General features: G+C 39.0%; 1 protein-coding gene across 9 annotated transcripts; it reads left to right on the top strand.

Annotated features, from left to right (window-relative positions):
- The first annotated feature begins 1759 nt into the window (after positions 1–1759).
- Positions 1760–19386, top strand: LOC107559288 (CXXC-type zinc finger protein 5-like). 9 transcript variants are annotated; one of them, XM_016243048.1, is made up of 5 exons: positions 1760–1905; positions 2934–3238; positions 4343–4476; positions 8019–9024; positions 17702–19386. In XM_016243048.1, the coding sequence occupies exons 4-5, from the start codon at positions 8221–8223 to the stop codon at positions 17744–17746; spliced, it is 849 nt and encodes a 282-aa protein (XP_016098534.1). In that variant the 5' UTR covers positions 1760–1905; positions 2934–3238; positions 4343–4476; positions 8019–8220; the 3' UTR covers positions 17747–19386. The 9 variants fall into 9 exon arrangements, with proteins under 9 accessions (XP_016098534.1, XP_016098537.1, XP_016098530.1 ...); XM_016243051.1 differs by having other exon boundaries at positions 2893–3238; positions 17705–19386; XM_016243044.1 differs by having other exon boundaries at positions 2893–3238.
- The last annotated feature ends 1237 nt before the right edge of the window (positions 19387–20623 follow it).

Here is a 20623-nt window from a genome sequence, read left to right as displayed (position 1 = left end):
GAACTCCCTGGCCTCTGAGGAAGGTGGAAGTTTTCTAAAAAAAAATTTTTTTTTTTTTTTTTTTTTTTTTTTAAGACAAAGACTTATAGTTGATTTTTAAATACTGGACACCCCGATCTTGCATCTTTATTAAGATGTTTTTCAGTTTTATGTAGGTGCGGTTTTACATTGTAAAAGTCCGGTCACATTAGCAATTTTTTTTTTTATTTCGCTGGCAAAAAAAAGTCATTGTCTGTTGTCAATGTAATGATGTATGAAGCACATTTCTCAGAAGTCTATTTAAAACCAAGCATCTTTCTGTTGGCCGGCGCATGAACAACTTGAGCACATTGTGATAACCGCGTTGGGAAAAATGTTCGCCCTCGCGCGAAACTCCCGATCATGTGGATTCCTATTGGAATGACTGGATTTCTTCGGCAAAATTTCACAGAGCAACGGTAAACGTGACCTCATGATCTAAAATTCTGTGCGAGGGAAATGTGAGGCAAAAAGTTCCCTCCGTGCGGATTTTGCACCGGATTCAAGGTTGTTGAACTTTTAACATGCACATTCATCATATTTACCAATATAAATGTAATAAAGCTGATTGGTTTGGAAGTGAGCTCTGAGTAAGCAGTGTTTCATACATCCAACATTCATGCTACCTGATGGCATGTTGTGGGTGGTTGCTAGGGTGTTGCTAGATCATGGTCTAAACCAAGGGTGCCCAAACTCGGTCCTGGAGGGCCGGTGTCCTGCAGAGTTTAGCTCCATCTTGCCTCAACACACCTGCCTTTAAGTTTCTAGTATGCCTAGTAAGAGCTTGATTAGCTGGTTCAGGTGTGTTTAATTGGGGTTGGAGCTAAACTCTTCAGGACACCGGCCCTCCAGGACCGAGTTTGGACAGCCCTGGTCTAAACAGTCTTGGTCTTAAATTTTGGCATCTCTAGGGCCGTATTACAGAAACCTTGAGGATGGTAATCAGTGAGGATAAAGACAGGTTTGCAGGTGCCTATTTCAATGTAAATCTACAAAAATATAATGATTTTATCATCTGCTAGGTGAAAATTGTCTGCCTTAATAGCTTAGAAAAATACCTGTGTACTTCTCCTGAAATAGGCACACAATTTTAGCTATAATTCATCTCCGTAGCACAATTGGCATGGGTTAAGTAAAGTCTATAAACAAATCTCTAAAAAAGAATTTGCTAATGAAATAGAGACCAATAACAAGTCTATTAACGGTCTGCAGGTTATTCCTTGTCTAAAATATCTTTGATATATTAATAATATATCTAATTATATCTTGAAACAGTATGTGGATGGGGGCCGTGGAGATCTCAGTCACTGAAGAACAGGAAGCTCTGACAACATGGTGCCCAAAACCACAGGTAACTCACAGGAGTGAGAAACAGAGAGAGCAGAAGAAATAGGGAAAGGATCTCATGGGGGAACGAGTCTACTGCATTTCTGCGTTCGAGAAACAGGCCGACGGCATTCCTCAGCGTCTGAGAAAACCGGACATTTGCTCCATCTCTTCCCCCCCCCTCCTCTCCCTCGGTCTCTATGCTGTCGTCTTTCAAGTGGGTTTTATCCCCTCCTGTGGAGCGGGTCATGTGTCTGGCTGCCAGAGAGAACCATGTGACGTTAATCCAACGTCCTCATCCACCCCCCGTCCCCCCAACCCCCTTCCCACTCACCACCACACAATCCCCCCCAGCTCAGAGAGGAGGGGGGCTGAGGTCTCAAAGTTATCTGGGATTTATGTGGCCACAAGGATAGTTAAGTGTTTATTAATTTACCCATTTTAATGATCTATCATGTGGCTTCATTTGGAGGTGATCTGTGATCTGTCACATAGCAGGGACGTCTCGTCGAGCTCCAGTGATATACCAGCTACAGGAACGTCCTCCAGGGTGAACTCAGGGTATGATGCAACTCAGGATTCAAAGGTCTGATCAATGAGCTCACAAACAAACCTGCCTCAAGTCAAGCATTCTGGAATATTGCCCTGAATAGTCCACTTCACACTGATTGGAAAAACAATTAATATCACTATATAGATTATAATTTCACTTAATATATAAAAATAAATGAATTATATAATTATATTCATAAATGTTAATAAATTATATTATAATTTATGTATGAATTAAAGTAAATTATATAAAACCTTTGAAGTACTTTCAAGTGGCTTGTATACTATGATATATGAACTAATCACGTAGTACCATGGTATACAAGTATATCAAATTACCAAAGTACTAACATGTTTTTGGACACAACTATGATATAATACCACGGTATTCATTGAAATACTATTAAGTGCCGTTCCCATTCCTTTCAGAAAGTACTGTGGCTGTACCATGGTACAGTTGTGGTACGAGTCCAAAGAGTTGTATTATACTTCCAAGAATGGTTTATGTCAGGCTACTATGACATTACCATGTTTTGGGAAACTACCATGGTATTCCTTAAAGTATGTAAACGGTATATGGATACTACCATACATTTGAGCTCAACCATGTACGTGTACAAAAAAAAAAATGTTAGTACCATGGTAGGCTACTTTTTAGCATACTTTTGTGATGTAAATACCATGGTATATGAATATGATAATCGTTGTATATTTCAAAGTATTGTATCACGATATTTTTGGACATAACCATGATGGTAATACTATCGTATTTTTGAAGTGCCTTGGAGAGACAGAGACATACATCATGGTATATTAATCTGTGTTGATACAGTACCATGGTATTAACCCAGGACGTATTGTAAGCGAAAACGAAATCCCATACTCTTAGAGTTTAGCGTTTTGTGAATACAGATAAATGAAAAAAAAACTATGATGGGAAGTGAAGCCGTAAAGTAGTGTCACTTTACTCAAGCCTAAACTTTCCCGTTAATGCAGTTGTGGAGGACTGTAACACGCAACCCCCCTCAAACCCGCAGCCAGCAGCGGCGCACTGATCGATCCGCATTGATCGGCCCTGACGAGCTGTTCCACTTTCCAGCCAATGCACGCGCGCCCGTCTGCGATTGGGAAGGAGCCCGAAACGGAGGAAAATTTCTGCCGCCCTGGCGGTGTCACTTCCCCACACTTCAGCTGGCCGCCTGCCAGACACACAGGACGCTCACAAGAGGTGGAGTGGACTCCAGGCGACGAGGAGCGACTGGACGGACGGACAAATGGACCCACAGCAAAATGGCTCTTCGGTCACAGAGAAAGTCATCAACACAAAAACACGACGATTATGGTAACAAGTCCAGTCCCTTTGATTTCTGCAAAAAGATTAGTAACACTTTATATGCTGACTGTTAGAGAAACGGAAATTAATGTATTTTATAGGGGTTTATGGGTACTCGTATTATTAAATACATTAATAAATTGCATTGATATTAATTAATTATAAAAATAGCCTAAAAATATAATGTTATTAAATAATATAAGCAATATGGGTATTCCTATAAAATACATTTAAATACATTACAAAATAATTAATTAAAAAAATATAAGAAGTAATTAATATAAATAATATGGGTACTCCTATTAAATACATTTAAATACATTACAAAATAATTAATTAAAAAATATAAGAAGTAATTAATATAAATAATATGGGTACTCCTATTAAATACATTTAAATACATTACAAAATAATTAATTAAAAAATATAAGAAGTAATTAATATAAATAATATGGGTACTCCTATTAAATACATTTAAATACATTACAAAATAATTAATTAAAAAATATAAGAAGTAATTAATATAAATAATATGGGTACTCCTATTAAATACATTAATAAGTTGCTTTGATATTCATAAAACAGTTAATATAAAGTGAATATGTTATAATATAAAAGCAATGGTATACAACAAATACAATACATTGTTATTAAACGCATTAATAAAATACATTAATATTTATTATTTAATAAAAGCATACTATGAAAAATTAAAACTTTAATGTATGTCTATGTTGATTTAATTAATGCATAAATTCTTATTAATAATAAGAATTAAAATTAATTTGATATGATTAAAATATCAATCATCCCCAAGTTCCTGGAAAGCATGAATGTGCAAAGGTTCTGATATAATAAATCAATCACGAGCGCAGCCAACAGCCGTTAAGAATGGAGTCAACAATGTGCTGAATGTCCAGCCCTCTCAAAACTATACTTCATTCATTATCCCACTCTCATATGCACAGAGAAACAGACAGCCCTCGCGCTCATCCACACCTCTTTAAGCCTCATTTCTTTCTTTTTTTTCCGTGACGGAAAGTCCACTTCGGTTTTTGTGTGAAGCTCCAAAAATCTATGAAATGTGTTTGCATGTTCTTCTCCGGGCGCGAGGATGTGGAGGTGGGATAGAGAGACGCGAGAGGCTGGAGGAGCGCACGCGCTCGCTCTCGGACAAAGTGCGTTCTGCGTGTATCTGCCGGTGTTTGAGCTTTGTTGAAGGAAACCGCCAGGGTAATTCAGTCTGGGTGAGCATTTGCTTTCGTTTGGCTCTTTTACCTTTCATTCTCTCTCTCTCTTTTATATAAATTTCCGCAGCGCGTGAGAGCACCGGACCGCTCGGACAGTCGGAACGCTCCCCTCGGCTCACGAGCGGTGCGAATGAAAAGACGCCTGTGTTTGCAAATATGCAGATGCCCTATATGTATCAAAGGGAGGGGAATGAGACTTTGTTGAGGACTGTTCAAAGTTACAATGACATCCAGCCAAGACGAATAAGTTGGCAGTGAAATAACAAGGGAATGTGCTTAACCAACGCGACGTGTTGGCGCATACCGCGCGCTGTCACCATAGACACATCGCCCGAGATGAGACAAAAGAGATTTTGTTTTACTTTCTAAATGATCGGCGTTACATCTGCTTGACAATTTGCCCATATGCATTAGCTGCATTGGTGCAACTTTGTCACGCGTAACCAAATAGGCGCACGGAATAGTTGCATTTACGGGTATTTGTTTGTTGTTTGGCTGTACTGTGGTCACTGTAAACATACTATTGTGACATTTTCTGTTTTTATTGATTGTCTGGATTCAAATATGTGGGCTTTACCGAGTGGGAATGTCTGAATTATTCAGAATTCCTCTTGGAGAGAGGTAAGTATGAATGCAAGTTATGTGTGCTGTTTATTATTAATCCATTATGAGTTGCATGCAAACTTTTTGTCTGTGGTGCGTATTTGCATTTTAATTATTTAAATAATCTAACGTGAATATATGCAGTTAATCCGGGTCTGTTTGGGGATTGATCTGGGAAGGGTTTAATTGCGGTGATTGCTTGACAGAGCAGGTAGATCTTGATAAGCAGGTCATCTTGTTTAGGCACAGTTGGGCTATTTGTGCAGGTTTGGCTATTGTTCCCTGGTGATGTCCAGATCTCTCTAAAGTCACGCTATTGTCCCTCTGGCTCGCCGCAATACTGGACACAGCAATTTCCTAGAGCATGTGAGCCTTGTAGGTTTTACATGCATTTGACATGAGGCAATTGCTGAATGGGCGTTCAAACTGTTGCTAGGAACTTATTTATCTGTAAGCCAGGTCAATAATTGACCGAAATCCTCAGCTGATGCAGGTTTTGTCTTGGTTAACCTGCAGATGAGAGCTACTTGTCTCCAGTAAGTTTTTATTCCCATCACGAGTCTTTGATGTGGATGTGATGTAATCGTAATTGATATGGTCATGTGTTTTGCTAACGGATAGAGTGCTCTGTAAAAATGTTTTGGCAGGTAACTTACAGTAAAAGTGTGCTTCATATGGTTTTAATCAGGTCAGATATATTATTTAATATGACTGAATCAACGTAATACAATAGTATTCACCAGTTAGTAGATTTTTTTTTTTAGATTAATCAGAAATAGCCTACTGTAAAGATATAGTAATGACCGGGGCTAGTTGTCACAGTTTTCACACGGTGAATAGGTTTTTGAATAGACACAAACTTATATTGTTTATTACAAAAAAGGTGCGTTTCCTCTGTTATTAGCTGATTAATAAAGTTAATTTATCATATGTTGACCTATTGTGACCACATGCTCCTATAGTGGGGCATGTTGTCACACTATGGGGTAAGTTGTCACAATGGAATTTGCCATTAAATAACACAAAAAAAAAATACAGTAAACCAGCTATGAAATACAAAATTATTAATGAAACATCAAAATGGAAATGCACAATAATAATATTAGTAATATTATAGTAATATTAAATCATTGTTTTAGCCAATATTACTGTAAGTTATACCATTTAAAACACGTGACAACTCACTCCAATCTGATATTTATGAAAAATACTTGTTTTGAAGTAGATATTTGAAACCAACATTTAAAACCTTGTAGTTACTGAGACAACTGGTCTGACAACTAGCCCCAATCTCCCTAACATGCATATTTATTTATTTATTATTCATACATTCTTTCATTCATGAATGTTTGTATGAACGAGTAGCCAATTACCGCATCTTCATGGGCAGTCACTCACAACCTAAACTATTTTTTTCTTTAATTATTACCAGTAGCATGATTTACTGAGGCGTGGCAGTTAATTGAAATGTTAAGTCATTGACGAGCGTGTGTATGTGCGTCAGTGCGGCTGAGCTTGCACCTAGACATCCTGATTTCACTGTCGGATCACCCCAGGGGCTTTGCGCTTGAGCTCACGATTCTGGTTTCGTGATAGAACAGACCGCCTGTGGACCCTGATAGACGTCTCTCACTGAAGGGGAATTGCTGTCACAAGGAACGGGCTTTCGCACGTAAAGGTTATGAAATATAACAATTTAACAGACTCAAACCGCCCAATTCAATATCCGCACAAAATCTTCTTTTTTTTTTTTTCTCATGAGCTTCACAGTTAGTTTCAGTTCCTTGGAAGGACACCGAACAAAGTGTAATTGTTACTAAAACCGATATCTGGGATAAATATTTTGTGTAAAACATAAATGTTGGCTATGGAATCAAAATGGGTCAGATAGAGGCCACAGCAAGCAGTAGATTAATTATAACCTTGAAATTGCGACTATTTCAGCAGGGCAAAACAATAAACAAATAAAATGGCATATGTTAATAGGCATGATTATTTTGGAAGAATTCGATTCGTTAAAATGGTTTTTAGCAGTTAAGGATGGAGTGTGATATTGTGCCGAGACGAATCGCATAATTTAATTTGCGGTTTAAGGGTGAGGCTGACGTGATGTGTTCTTCATGCTCTGTAGGTTTGGATATACACTACTGATCAAAAGTTTGGAATCATTTTTACAATTTGTTTTAAATAAGTCTTATGCTCACCAAAGCTGAATTTATTTGATCAAAAATACAGTAAAAACTGTAATATTGAGAGATATTATTACAATTCAACAGAACTGTTCTTTATTTTAGTATATTTTAAAATGTATTTATTCCTGTGATGCAAAGCTGAATTTTCAGCATCATTACTCCAGTCTTCAGTGTCACATGTTCCTTCAGAAATCATTCGGATATGCTGATTTGCTGCTCAAGAAATATTTATTGTTATTGTCAATGTTGAAAACAGTGCTTAATATTAAAACGTATTTTTTTTTGGAAATTGTAATACATTACCATTCAATAGTTTGCGATAGATAACATTTTTTTTACAAAAGATTTCAAGTAAATCTTGTTCTTTTGAACATTTTATTAATCAAAGAATTCAGAAAATAAGCAGGAAAATTTGTTTCCAACATTGATAATATTAAGACCCATTAATAATAATAATAATTTAGCACAAAATCAGAATAATTTCTGAAGGATCATGTGACACTGAGAGCTGAAATTTTTGCATTGCATTACAGAATTAAATCAAATGTTAAAATATATTAAAATAGAAAACAGTTATTTTAAATTGTAATAATATTTTAATGTTTTCACTGCTTTATTTTGATCAAATAAATGCAGCCTTAGTGAACATAAGAAAACATCTGAATTATTCATCTCTACATCTACCATACATTTAATCAAACCATGCTGGCTTTAACATCTATGTGTTCTATTTTCCCTTTCTAGGATTCTCAGGCCTTAGTGAACGGATCCGTGAGATGTTCTTGAGGCTCGACTAGTGTGGACCGCTGCTCCAGTGGTCTGATTCTCCAGCTGTGCACGCGTCAATCTCGTCTTGGCTTCGGTCTTTGTAGGAACGTTGCAACTCGATCCCCTGTTCATCCTAAGCTCCCTCATCTCCCTCTCCCTCCCCCTCACGTCGTGGCCCATGGAGGGAAGTCGAGCCGTAGAGGATGAGGAGGCGCAGGACAGCTGCTGCGGGGATGAAGACTCATCCCCGGTGGTGGAACGGAGAAACCGCAGCGGCATCATCAGCGCTCCGCTCAGCAAAAGCCTGAAGCGTTCACGAGCTCTCTCGCAGTACATCGCAACCTGCTCGGCCGCTGCTGTGGCCAGTGTCGCGAACGCTAACAGACTCGCCCAGAGCTCAGTGGTGGCGGCAAGTGTCAAAGCTCACCCTACCGCTAGCCAGCACAGGTCACAAGTCGGGTATGCCAAACTGGACCGGGGTGCATTGATGTCTGGCCTTCTGGACTCTCCGAGCGGCCTGCATCTCGCCCAGGCTGCCGAGCTCCTGCGACGGGCAGGGATGCTGCTTCCTGTCAGTGACCCGTCCAATGTCAGTGTTGGCGGGGACATGGAGACGGTCTCTGCTTCTGATTCGCTGGGCAGTGTGATGGACTTCCCGTTGCTTGGCAATGGCGGAGTGGGCGGGAGTTTTCCTTATCACCCGGGGCTGTTCATAATGACGCCAGCGGGAGTTTTCCTCGCCGACGGGGCGCTCTCGCATGTGACAGGTGCGTCAGAACACCAGCAGACGCAGAGTGAGATTTCTTCAGCCATCAGTGCCAATGGGAAGAAAAAGCGGAAGCGATGCGGCCTGTGTCCACCTTGCCGGCGCAGGATTAACTGCGAACAGTGCAGCAGCTGCCGTAACCGCAAAACCGGCCATCAGATCTGCAAGTTCCGCAAGTGCGAAGAGCTCAAAAAGAAACCTGCTGGCGGGCTGGAGGTAAGATGGTGAGCAATGCACAGTAAATTCATAAACATTTTCACTGAATGCAAGCTAGCATCATCTGCATGGGCACCACAGCATAATATAGGCCACACTTCTGACACGTTGAGCTGTGATGCTCATGCAGGTGTTGCAAGTTTGCGTAATTTCTTGATTCTCTCCCCTCATCTCCTTATTGTTTCCTGTTCGATCTACTATCCCTGTGGATAAAAGCAGCTAAAAGTCAAAAATAAAAGTTGTGAAACACAAGCCGAACAAATTCTGAGTAAATAATTTGTGGAATCAGTTTTGTGTGAATGACTGATTTTAGTTCATTGCAATCATTTACGTAATGGATTAATGGAAAATTATGGGCTTTACTATGGATTTAGTTTAATAATGGATTTCACTAGATTTGTCAGTTTAATGTATTTTAGTGCAGTTAAAGTTAAAAATAAATAACACAATAAAACTACGAATGCAGTAAAATCATGACCTGCTCTGACACATATGTAAATCCTGTAACAAAGTATTTTCTACCTTCTGAGCAATTTGCACAATTGCATTACACTATTATGCACAAATTCATTAAATTGATCAAAAGTCACAGTAAAGACTTTTATAATTTTCCCTTTCAAATAAATTATTTCCACAAAAATATTAAGCAGCACAACTGTTTTCAACATTGATAATAATATAGTAATAATAAGAAAGGTATCTTGAGCAGCAATGATTTCTGAAGGATCATGTGACAATTCAGTTTTGTCATTTGTCTTAAATTACATTTTAAGATATATTAAGGCAGAAACAGTTCTTTTAAATGGTAATACTATTTAGCAATATTGATATTTTACAGTATTTTTGTTCAAACAAATGCAGCCTTGGTGAGAATAAGACGCTTTTTAAAAAAGCATTATGACCCAGCTGGCAACCAAATAAGTCCAACTCACGCTTGAGCATATAGCGCGACATTTAAATAATATCATGTAACTCTGTACATGACTTGTAAATCTGTATTGTTTGCCACAGTGATATAATGGCTTTAAATTTCTCAGCATATATTGTGATTAAATCAGTTAATCTGAATTTTTTGAGTTTGTTCGATTGACAAGCCCCAGTTTTTACAACAGTTTACATAGACATTAATGCTAATTGTGTTTCATAAATGTCAGTATATGAACATTACTTATCCTGACAAATGGCAAGCTGAATGTGGTTTCCCATCTCTCAGGCAGCGTAACTTGAGATGTTTCTGCCTTGTTTACAGGCAGGTTCAGGTGTGGGAAAATTAGCTCTGGGTCTGTGCTGATGTAAGCTAGTTAGGATCTAACTTTGCGAGACTGGTGTCATGGTAAGATTGGTCTAGTTGGTTGCATAATTCTTTCTTGCAAGGAAAATGTTAAGGCATCATGATGTTCCACAGGTAAGGTTCCCCTTCACTGTCTGCTATGATGAGATGATTCGGAGTTTCAGCTATCACATTTAATAAAATTTGAATGAATGTGATGAATATAAAATGTTGAAAAAACACCATGTTCCAACCAGCCGCAATGCACAAGTTTCCAGCATTAAAGGGGTCATATGATGTTGCTAAAAATAACATTATTTTGTGTATTTGGTGTAATGAAATGTTAATGCGGTTTTTAAGGTTAAAAAAACATTATTTTCCACATACTGTACATTATTGTTTTTCCTCTATGCCCCACCTTTCTGAAACGCGTCGATTTTTACAAATCTCATCGGTCTGAAAAGCAAGGTGTGCTCTGATTGGCCAGCTATCCAGTGCGTTGTGATTGGCCGAATACCTCAAGCGTGTGATGGAAATGTTATACCCCTTACCATATTCTGATGCCGTGTCCCGGCCGGAGTGACGAGACAAAAACATTCAAACCCATTATAAACGAGGCATTTGTTGCATCCAGTGGGGACATAATTACGGATTATAATGATTTATACTGTCTTTTTACGCGTAAACATAAAACCATGTCTGCATTTGTGATCGGAGAAATGACAAACAACAAGCGCTACTCTACACTGCTCAAACTCGCGTTTGAATCATCAGTGGCAAATTCTTTAAATATGAAAAACTTACTTGCAGTCTGTTAGTCAGAACAGCCGGCATTGTAGTCTACTCTTCCAGGATCATGAAACAGTCATCCATAGAATGCGCTGGACACATCAGAATATTTGGGTTGAACTGTTCTGGAACAGTGTTGTAAATACAACTTAACGACTGATTTCTAGTCGTGTCCTCTTTTGGAAGGTCAAACAAAGTAGTTTCGCTTTCACAACGAAACACACAGCGCCTTCACAACATGGCGGCAGCAACAATACTACAGCAAGAATAAAAGTTACTCCTCCTTTCTTTGCGTGAACATTTGGGCGGTGTTATGCAAATCTTCCCACATCGTGACGTAGATATGTGGGGGCGTGTTAGAGCGAGCCGTTTTAGGTAGGCGTGGTTGACTCTTAACTTTTATATACTTTGGATTTGAGACTTTAGTCTTTGCAACTTTACAGATCTTCTTTATGCACCAAGAGCTTGTAACACTCCAAAGAGAAAGGAAAAATTAAAATCGCATTATATGACCCCTTTAAGTGTTCTGTCTTTACTAAAAGTACTGAATGTGGGACATTGGGCCAATGAGATTTCACTGTGGGCGGGGCTACCCATCACACCAAGACAACAGCATATGGTGCTTTCAAGTGATGTCAGAAAGATCGTATTTATGAGCTCAATGAACATGAACCTCACCACAAAGTCGTAACTACAACTGGGAAACCCAGAGTTTCTGAGTTGGGGCTTGTCAGTTAGAAAACATGTCTGACGCAATGGATGCAGCATCTTTATTAATGGTAAATTAGTTAAAAATTAATGTTTTTTTTATTTACAATAAAACTAAGTTGCATATACAAAATCCCATATAATTTTACAATTAAGTTCAGTTTGCTGAAAAATCCCAATGTGCATTCTTCATTTAGTAGACGTAGAGTTTAAAAATCTTGTTGAATTTATGTATAAAAAATAGTACATCACTGTCTTGCTGTGGCCAAAGTGATTTGAACGCACTTGACATTGTAATTACGAATTTCCCAGGAGGACTTGAACTCACCAAAACCATTCATAAAGCTGACGTTGGAAATAGCATACTAGCATACCACTCCTCCTATGTATTACATATCTTCTTTTTCTATTTATTACATATCATGTATATGTTTGGAAATGGAAAACTAGCATACTACTTACTGAATACTGTGTAGAAAACAAACTGCCTACTTGTCTTTAAAAAATAGTAAGTAAAACTCTAGATATTATTCCACAATAAACGGTTCAAACAGTAGTAAGTTAAACTGTTGTCACATGACTGGAAAAGGGTAATTTTGCCTTTTTAATTAAATTTATGTAAAAATTGCAATTACTGGATTTCGCAAAAATATAAAGTTGCTGAAAAAATACAAATAACAGTAAATGTGTCCATTTTTTTGCTTGATGCTAGCAAACTTGTTCTAAATATTTGACTCAGGAACAGGTAATAAAAATTATTTGTGAATGTGCACATAGGGCCTTTCATTCATGTTGTGTGGCTGTTTTTTTTAATTTTTTTTTACAGCATTTGAATTTGTTTTCATGCATGTACACATACACACATGTACATGTGTGTGTCTCTGTGTGCGTGTGGCAGCCTCATATAGTCCATCTGGCCTTTGCGTCTGTCATCTGGAGCGCCAGGTGTCAATGTGTCCCAGCACCCCTCTCTTTCTCGTCCTCCAGAGGCCCTGAACCGCATTTGTGTGTCTGTCTGTGTGTATAGCATTGCAGGAAGAGGCAAACACAGCCCCAGTGAAAGTCATTATGAACTGTGTGTGTGTGAGAGGGGTTGTGTTTATGTGTATTGACCACTGACCAGCCCGATTTCTTTGAGAATTACAGCACTGAGGAGGTAAAGATTTGAGGTGTTGGTATGTGCCAGAGCTTATAGAGCTCATTTTGTGTATATTTGTGTTTATGTGTCTCTATGAAGTCTTAGGCTCAAAATACACACATGCAAGTATGTGAATTCAAACACTTCTAGCTACATTTTCACATTTTGTAGCATTCATAATCTATAATGTAAAACAAATATGTTGCCACAAGGGGCACTATAGAGCATTAGCATAAATCTGTAGTGACTTTCAGGTCAACTACTGTCATGACAGGAAACAGTTTCAAGTTAATCTCACTAAGCAATTTAAAGTAAGTTACACTGTAAATATGTTTATGGATAGGTAATTCTTTAAGGGGTCATATGATGCGATTTAAATTTTTCCTTTCTCTTTGGAGTGTTACAAGCTCTTGGTGCATAAAGAAGATCTGTTAAGTTGCAAAGACTAAAGTCTCGAATCCAAAGAGATATTCTTTATAAAAGTTAAGAGTCAGCCACACCTACCTAAAACGGCTCATTCTAACACGCCCCCACATGTCTACCTCACGATGTCGGAAGCTTTGCATAACACTGCCCAAATGTTCACGCAAAGAAAGAAGGCGTAACTTTTATTCTCGCTGTAGTATTGTTGTTGCCACCGCAGCCATGTCGTGAAGACGATGTGTGTTTCGTTGTGAAAGTGAAACTACTTTGTTTGGCCTTCCAAAAGAGGACGATATCAAAGAGGACACGACTAGAAATCAGTAGTTAAGTTGTATTTACAACACTGTTCCTGAACAATTCAACCCAAATATTCCGATGTGTCCAGCGCATTTTATGGAGGACTGTTTCCTGATCCTGGTAGAGTAGACTACGATGCCAGCTTTTCTGACTCACAGCCTGTAAGTACGTTTTTTATATTTAAAGAATTTGCCACTGACGATTCAAATGCAAGTTTTGAGCAGTGTAGAGTAGCGTTTGTAATTTGTCATTTCTCCGATCACAAATGCAGACATGGTTTTATGTTTACGCGGCACGATGCAATGCAACGTGTAAAAAGACAGTATAAGACAGTATAAGTCATTATAATCCATAATTATGTCTCGTAATCCGTAAAAATGCCTCGTTTATAATAGGTTTTAATGTTTTTGTCTCGTCGCTCCGGCCAGGACAAGGCATCACAATATGGTAAGGGTCGTAACATTTCCGTCACACGCTTGAGGTATTCGGCCAATCACAACGCACTGGATAGCTGGTCAATCACAACACACCTCGCTTTTCAGACCAATAAGATTTGTAAAAATCGACGCGTTTCAGAAAGGCGGGGCATAGAGGAGAAACAATAATGTAGAGTATGTGGAAAATAATGTGTTTTTTTAACCTTAAACCGCATAAACACATTTCATTACACCAATTACACAAAATAATGTTCTTTTTAGCAGCATCATATGACCCCTTTAAGTTAAATGTTTTAAAATGTTTTCAAAAACACGAGAATCAGGGCAGTGGAATAAAAAAAGTATGTATTTTAGACGCGTCGGGACAGATGTGCTTGTTTTTTACGTCATATCTGTAAATAAATAAAAGAAGTTCAGGCTACTACTGTATGCAGTGGAAGTAGCTTGAAGCCACAACAACTTGAATCTCGAACCGAAATTAGTTTGTAAGCTGAAAGAGAAAGCAACAATATCCGTAATAAAACATGAATCAACATATATGTATAGCATCACATTTGCTGTGCACTGACTAGGTTCACAAACCAGTTACTACTTTGGTCTGTTTGCCTATATTTCTATATTTTTTGCCTGTATATGAAAATATAGGCCTTTATTTTCACATTGATAAGGCAATCATTTGTTACCATGGGCACAGTGGTGCCCCTAAAGCCATCAGATTCATCCGTGTAGAATAGCAGAACCAAAGCACAACTCCCATAATGACCAACACAATGTTCTTCTGTAAGTTAGTAGTTTTATGCTTCAAATGCTAGAGGGTCAAAAGTTACATTTGAGTGCCACATTTTTAGAATGATGTGTAATGCGCAAGATGCTGCAAAAGACACAAGCGCTTTGGGACAGTGCGCTTCTGGTGCATTTGCATACTTGTGTAGAGTGTATTTATTGCCTAAAATCCTGTTCACACACTCAGTGACTGTCCCTGCGTGTTGCTAGGTCCGGTTCTGGATTGGTCACTAGCTGGTGTTCAGTTCTTGTAGATCTAACAATAAAGCATGGCGCTAGTAATGACAAGGCCATGGGTTTGATTCCCAGGGAATGCATGAACTGATATCATGCATGCCTTGAATGCAATGTGAATCACTTTGGAAAAATGCACCAGCCTAGTTCATAAATGTAAATGTAGTTGCCCTAATAACACGTATAAACATCACTACCGCTTAGATGACGTTACACAGTGACATTGAATCAGTTTTTTAGTTCTAAAAATGAATATTCTGGAGAAAACAAATGTTTATTATAAGTTGCATCAGTCCATCATTTACAAGATTAACATAAAATTCGCTGGCAACATTTTTATATCGTATATTACATTTGTGTATAGGGTTTGCTTTGTCTAAATAGTGGTTTCTGCTTGTTATGTATGTGTGTGTGTGTCTGTGTGATGTTTCTTTGTGTGTTTTTAAAATGTTTTAGTCATATATTTATGGTGAGTTTGCATATATCTGTGTGTGTGTGTGTATTGTGTGCTTTTATTGACAGTAGGGTTGGTCTGGTTGAATAAGGCATAGAGGACTTGAGTTTAAAGAGCCATTATTGACAGGTCACAGTCAGTGGTGTGGGGGTCTATTGACTTCTTGATGTGTGTGTGTGTTTGGGATGGATAGATGTGTTTTCATATGTAGGGCCTTTCATGTGTTTTGAGCCAAGTTAGGCGTGTGTGTTTTGTGCAAATCCCATTCGATTTCTGGCCATTGATCTTACCTTGCATGTCATTGGTTGAAACTTTTGTTGATGTATGTGTACTGCATGATGACACATCTCACTGCGTCCGTGTGGCGGTCGGTATCTTGGAAAGTCCCTGATATAGCTGGAAGCAGAAGGAGATTGAGTGGGTGGGGCCTCAGACATTGCCCTCGAGGCCCCACCCCTTTCTCTTGTAGAGGAATCTTATTAAGTCTCACTGCCAGGCGGGTGAAGTATTTTAGGAACAGCGTGTGTGTCAGTGTCTGTGTATGTGTGAGAGAGCCAAAGACAGGTCGACACACAATATATCAACATACATCAGTACCTGCTTACATTTACATACATACACTCTTTGGACATTTATTTTCTGGTGTCTGCTAAAGCAAATATCACTATTACTATTGCTCATACTGTTTGTGCTACAGACATAACTGTTATCTCAAATCATGACTTGTGGAGAAGAGTGAAAAACACTAATAGCAAGTCCTTAGTACTGCATAGCACCACCCTTCTGTACAAGTAAACACCACTCACATTTTGTCTACTGTATGTTCATTAGAGATACACTCATACATGTTTCAACATATATACATATATATATATATATATATATATATAGGGCTACTGATAAATGGCAATAAAGTAAACAATGATTACAATAACAATGTAATTGCATAAATAACAAAGTAGTATTAATAAAAAATAACAATCACAACATTAATAATAAAAGCATAATGTGCATTTTTTATATTTTAATAATATATTATTATTAAAATATTCAAAATACATGTTTGTATTTTGCACAATAATGATTTATTTTTATCAAAAAATAGAAATAAAAAGAATTGCATTAAAATATTAATAATAATGATAATAATAATAATTATTATTATTATTTAAATACTCCTAATGCCTATTATGTTTTTATTTTGTACTATAATGGTCATTTAATTATTATTGTCAAAAATCTAAAACAATTAATATAACTGCAAAAACAGCAGATCTACTTATAGAATCAACTGTCTCAGTCTCTACCATAAAAAGCAACAATATTTGTTGGTGTGTAATGTTTGTGGTTTGTGATCCTCTATTCTTACTATCATTCTTGTGTATTTGTGTGTGTTTATGTGTTTGTGTTTGATATAGAGACAGAGGAGATGATGGTTTAAAAAAATAACCTTGAAATTAATCGTGTGTGTGTGTGTGTGTGTGTGTGTGTGTGTGTGTGTCTGTCCGTCCATGCACTCACGCTCTGTCTGATAGGCCTTGTACATGGGCCGACAGCCCATCTGTGTTGGCTTGTCTATGGGGTCGATGAGGGAAAAGGGGGTCTGGATGCGTGTGTGCGCGTGTACAAACGCCAAAGCCCAGTCAGAGAGTAATGAGAGAACGGGACTGTGGGAGAGTGTGTTTGGGAAACAGAGAGAGGGACTAGGTCATGTAAGGTGAAATCATTGCCTGTGCATGTTACTTCATGATGAAGGGAACGCTCCCCTCCCTCTTTTTCTCCCTCGGTCCTTCGTTCTTTCGTTCTGGACGTCTTCCCAGGAAACGCTGCCATTGTCTCCACTCTCCCAAAGTCCCACAGCCAAAGACTACCCCTGCCCAGTCCCAAAGCAGGTTGGGAAAAAATCTGCCAATTGCACCACTGCGGTATTTCAGCCCTTTACGGTCTTAGCAAATCTGGCTCTACAGAAAGAGAGGGATTTGAAACAGAAAAGGGAAAAGGGAAAAGGTCTGGAGATGAGGGTCGAGAGTCCAGTTTAATGAGACATTTCCCATTTCCTTGTTGCTCCACTGTTGGTGTTTATGTCGAATTATCAATGACTCACGTTGTTTTCTTTCCTTGTTTCCTTCCTCTGTCTTTCCAAGAAGGTGATGCTGCCAACCGGAGCTCCTTTCCGATGGTTTCCGTAGGGCAGCTGGACCCTCCCCCCATGACTTCCATCCCATAATGAAGGACTCCCGATGGACGGTGACGCCACTCCCACTCGGAAAGCTGTGGGGCTTGTAAACACTGGGTGCAAACAAACAACTAAAACAAACGAAGAGCAGATTGAAAGCACTATTTGAGAATGAACATGTCCTGAACCAAAAATAAACAGTGAATGGCGGAATGTCATTCCGTTTTTTCTTTTTTCCTGTGTTCCATTTCGGAACCATCTGAGTTCTACTTCGGAATCTTGCCCTTTATTGGATGCTCTGGAACTATTTGCCGCCAAATGGAAAACGGACAATCATTTTTATTTGTGTGTTTAGTGGTTTTGTTTGTCCATGTGTGGAGAAATGCCGTAATTTCGTTTAGAGAATGTAATCCCAAGGCTCTGTTTTAAAGCTTGTGATAATTAAGGAGCACTATTGTAATTTAGCACAGTGGTTTTTACTGACTGCCTCAATGTTACGATTTTTTTTTGTTTGTTTTTTGATTTGTCATTCAGTTTTCAATTTGCTCAATATTTGATACGAAGACGACCGTGAAAAACGCTCCAATGTAGCATCCCTTACTTCAAACATGCTTGAAAGGTCCTTTTGGGTTTGTCGTTCTGGTTGTTTGTTTTTAAATGCTATAGGCCTGCTGGGATTGGAGGGAAGGTGAAGCTGATGGAACTACACTATGTAGACCAGATGATGGTGTATTTGTGTACCAGCTATGTGTAGGACTTGCCTCCTTTTTCTTGTAGCCTTATGGGATTGGTCAAATGGAAGACATGGTCCTTAGCAGACATGGGCCTCTAAAATTCAGGACATTATTGATGTGTTATGATAATATTTCTATGATTAGGATGTTTTATTGCTGAATTACCCCAAGACCTGAGTTCCAGTACTCCTTTAAGTCCTTTTCACATGGTTTACGCCATTGAAGTCTAGTGTGAAGTGGCCAGCTTCAATCTATGAAACTCAAAGTTTCAACTTTAACCCCATTTGTTGTTTAGATTTCATAATATAGACAAGGATTACCAGACAATTCACTATTGCGACACATTGAGTTGTACGACACAACTTCTATCTGAAGCATTTTGAGAAAAGTTTCAAGAACTCTTGTTTGACAAGCGATTTTCTTTCTGTTTTAAGCTCACACACATGTGAGCTCTTTCATTTTCATTGTGAATGGTTCTCTGGTTTCTTTCTTCCCAGCAACCATGTAAAATCACCTTTCTGTAATGGTATCTTTTCATGTAAGCGTCAAAGCATAAGACGCTTGTGTTGAGACATGGATCGAATCCTTAATGCTATTCATGTGAAAGGGGCTTAAGGCCATCCACGTAACACGGACACCATATTGGATAAGTGACTTTCTTTTAGTTGTAATTGTCATTTTAGTGTTTTTTTTTCCTTCTTCATGCTGAAATCCTACTGAACAGGTTCGCCCCAGTTTAAATACTGATCTAGATTGAGTGAAATGCACAGTACCAAAATTATTTCAAGGCAAAATCCAACAGCACGCCATTTCCATGCCGTATAGGGCCAAATTTATCGGTCTGCATAAATGAATGCATGTATTTGTGTCCAAAGCCAACCATTCTGAGGTCTTGGCAGTCCTCAATTTAATAAACCAAGGTGCAAACCAAACATTTCTATAGTTGTTGTTGAAATGTCATATTCTATAGCATTTGCATGGTGACAACCACTTTAAATGAACAAGTATTACTTGTATGTTAAGCTCTTTAAAACATGCTTATTTGATGGTTCACAAAGAAAGTCATGGACATAGTAAGTCATGTGAGGTGAAATCAATGAGCACTCATAATTTTCCTCTGACTGAACCTTGTGCAAGAGTGAGAGTGAGTGTATGTGTGTTTGTTTGTGTGTGTTGTGGGTGGGTTAAACCAGTGAACTGAGCGTGATATTTTTGTCCGTAGTGTAGGAGTGAATGAGAGTGTGAAAGCTTCTTTTTTCTCTCTCTCTCTCTGCAGGCCGCGTCTGTCTGTCTCACTCCTCGTGGCCATCAATCCGATGAGAGCGAGCGAGCCAGAGGGCCGCATGGGGAGAGAGCAAACGCAGTGTGTGGGGGTTGCGTAGAGAAGGGGCCGAGCGTGTTTTGTTCTCCTCCAGGTGCACGGCCATCAGAAACGATTTGAACACCGCCCTGCCCCACATGAGATGTCGAATCTTTATATCCGAGCAAATCAGATTCGTTAGCATGCAATTTAGGGTGCGTGTGCACGTATGAAATGATGGCCCACGATCACAGAGTGGCTGAGGGACGCTGCAAAGGCTCCTTCAGTCTTATCAACATAACCCAGACCCTTTTGTGCTCACGTCTGCAGCTCTGTCCAAAACACACACACACACACACATTTGCAGCTAGGGCGCCTGCTCTGGCCTCTCACTCAAGCGACGGGGCGCGCGTAGAGAGAGCGCAGTAACCAGGGCGATGGTTGATAAGCTATTCGCTCCCCCACGGTTCATTCGTTCCAGGGGAACAGGAGCACGGCGCTACTATGGTAACGGCAGAGCGAGATGTTGCGCTATAATTGGTGCAGTGCTGCGAGCAGCATAGCGGCACTTCCAGGTGCGAGTCAGCGCGCAGGAGCCACGATATACACTCCGCTGGGAGACGGCGGAAAAGCACAACGTGTCCGGTTCTCATCTGCTCTATCCTCCTCCTACTCACCTATATTGCTCTGTCCTCTTTATTTTAGTCACAAAGTAATGCAGCGGGCTTGTGATTGATTCAATTGTATCCAAAATTTGACCTCCTAACCGTGGTAAAGTTAACGTGGACGGTTTTTAAAACACAGTGGGAGCGGGCAATTTTTTAAAATCTTTTTATTTTTTTTTATCATTTTGATG

This window comes from Sinocyclocheilus grahami, unplaced genomic scaffold (assembly GCF_001515645.1).
Source record: "Sinocyclocheilus grahami isolate Dianchi unplaced genomic scaffold, SAMN03320097.WGS_v1.1 scaffold680.1, whole genome shotgun sequence".
Classification (NCBI taxonomy): domain Eukaryota; kingdom Metazoa; phylum Chordata; class Actinopteri; order Cypriniformes; family Cyprinidae; genus Sinocyclocheilus; species Sinocyclocheilus grahami.
The sequence above is the reverse complement of the archived record's forward strand: the minus strand, read 5'-3'. Positions and strand labels throughout refer to the sequence as shown.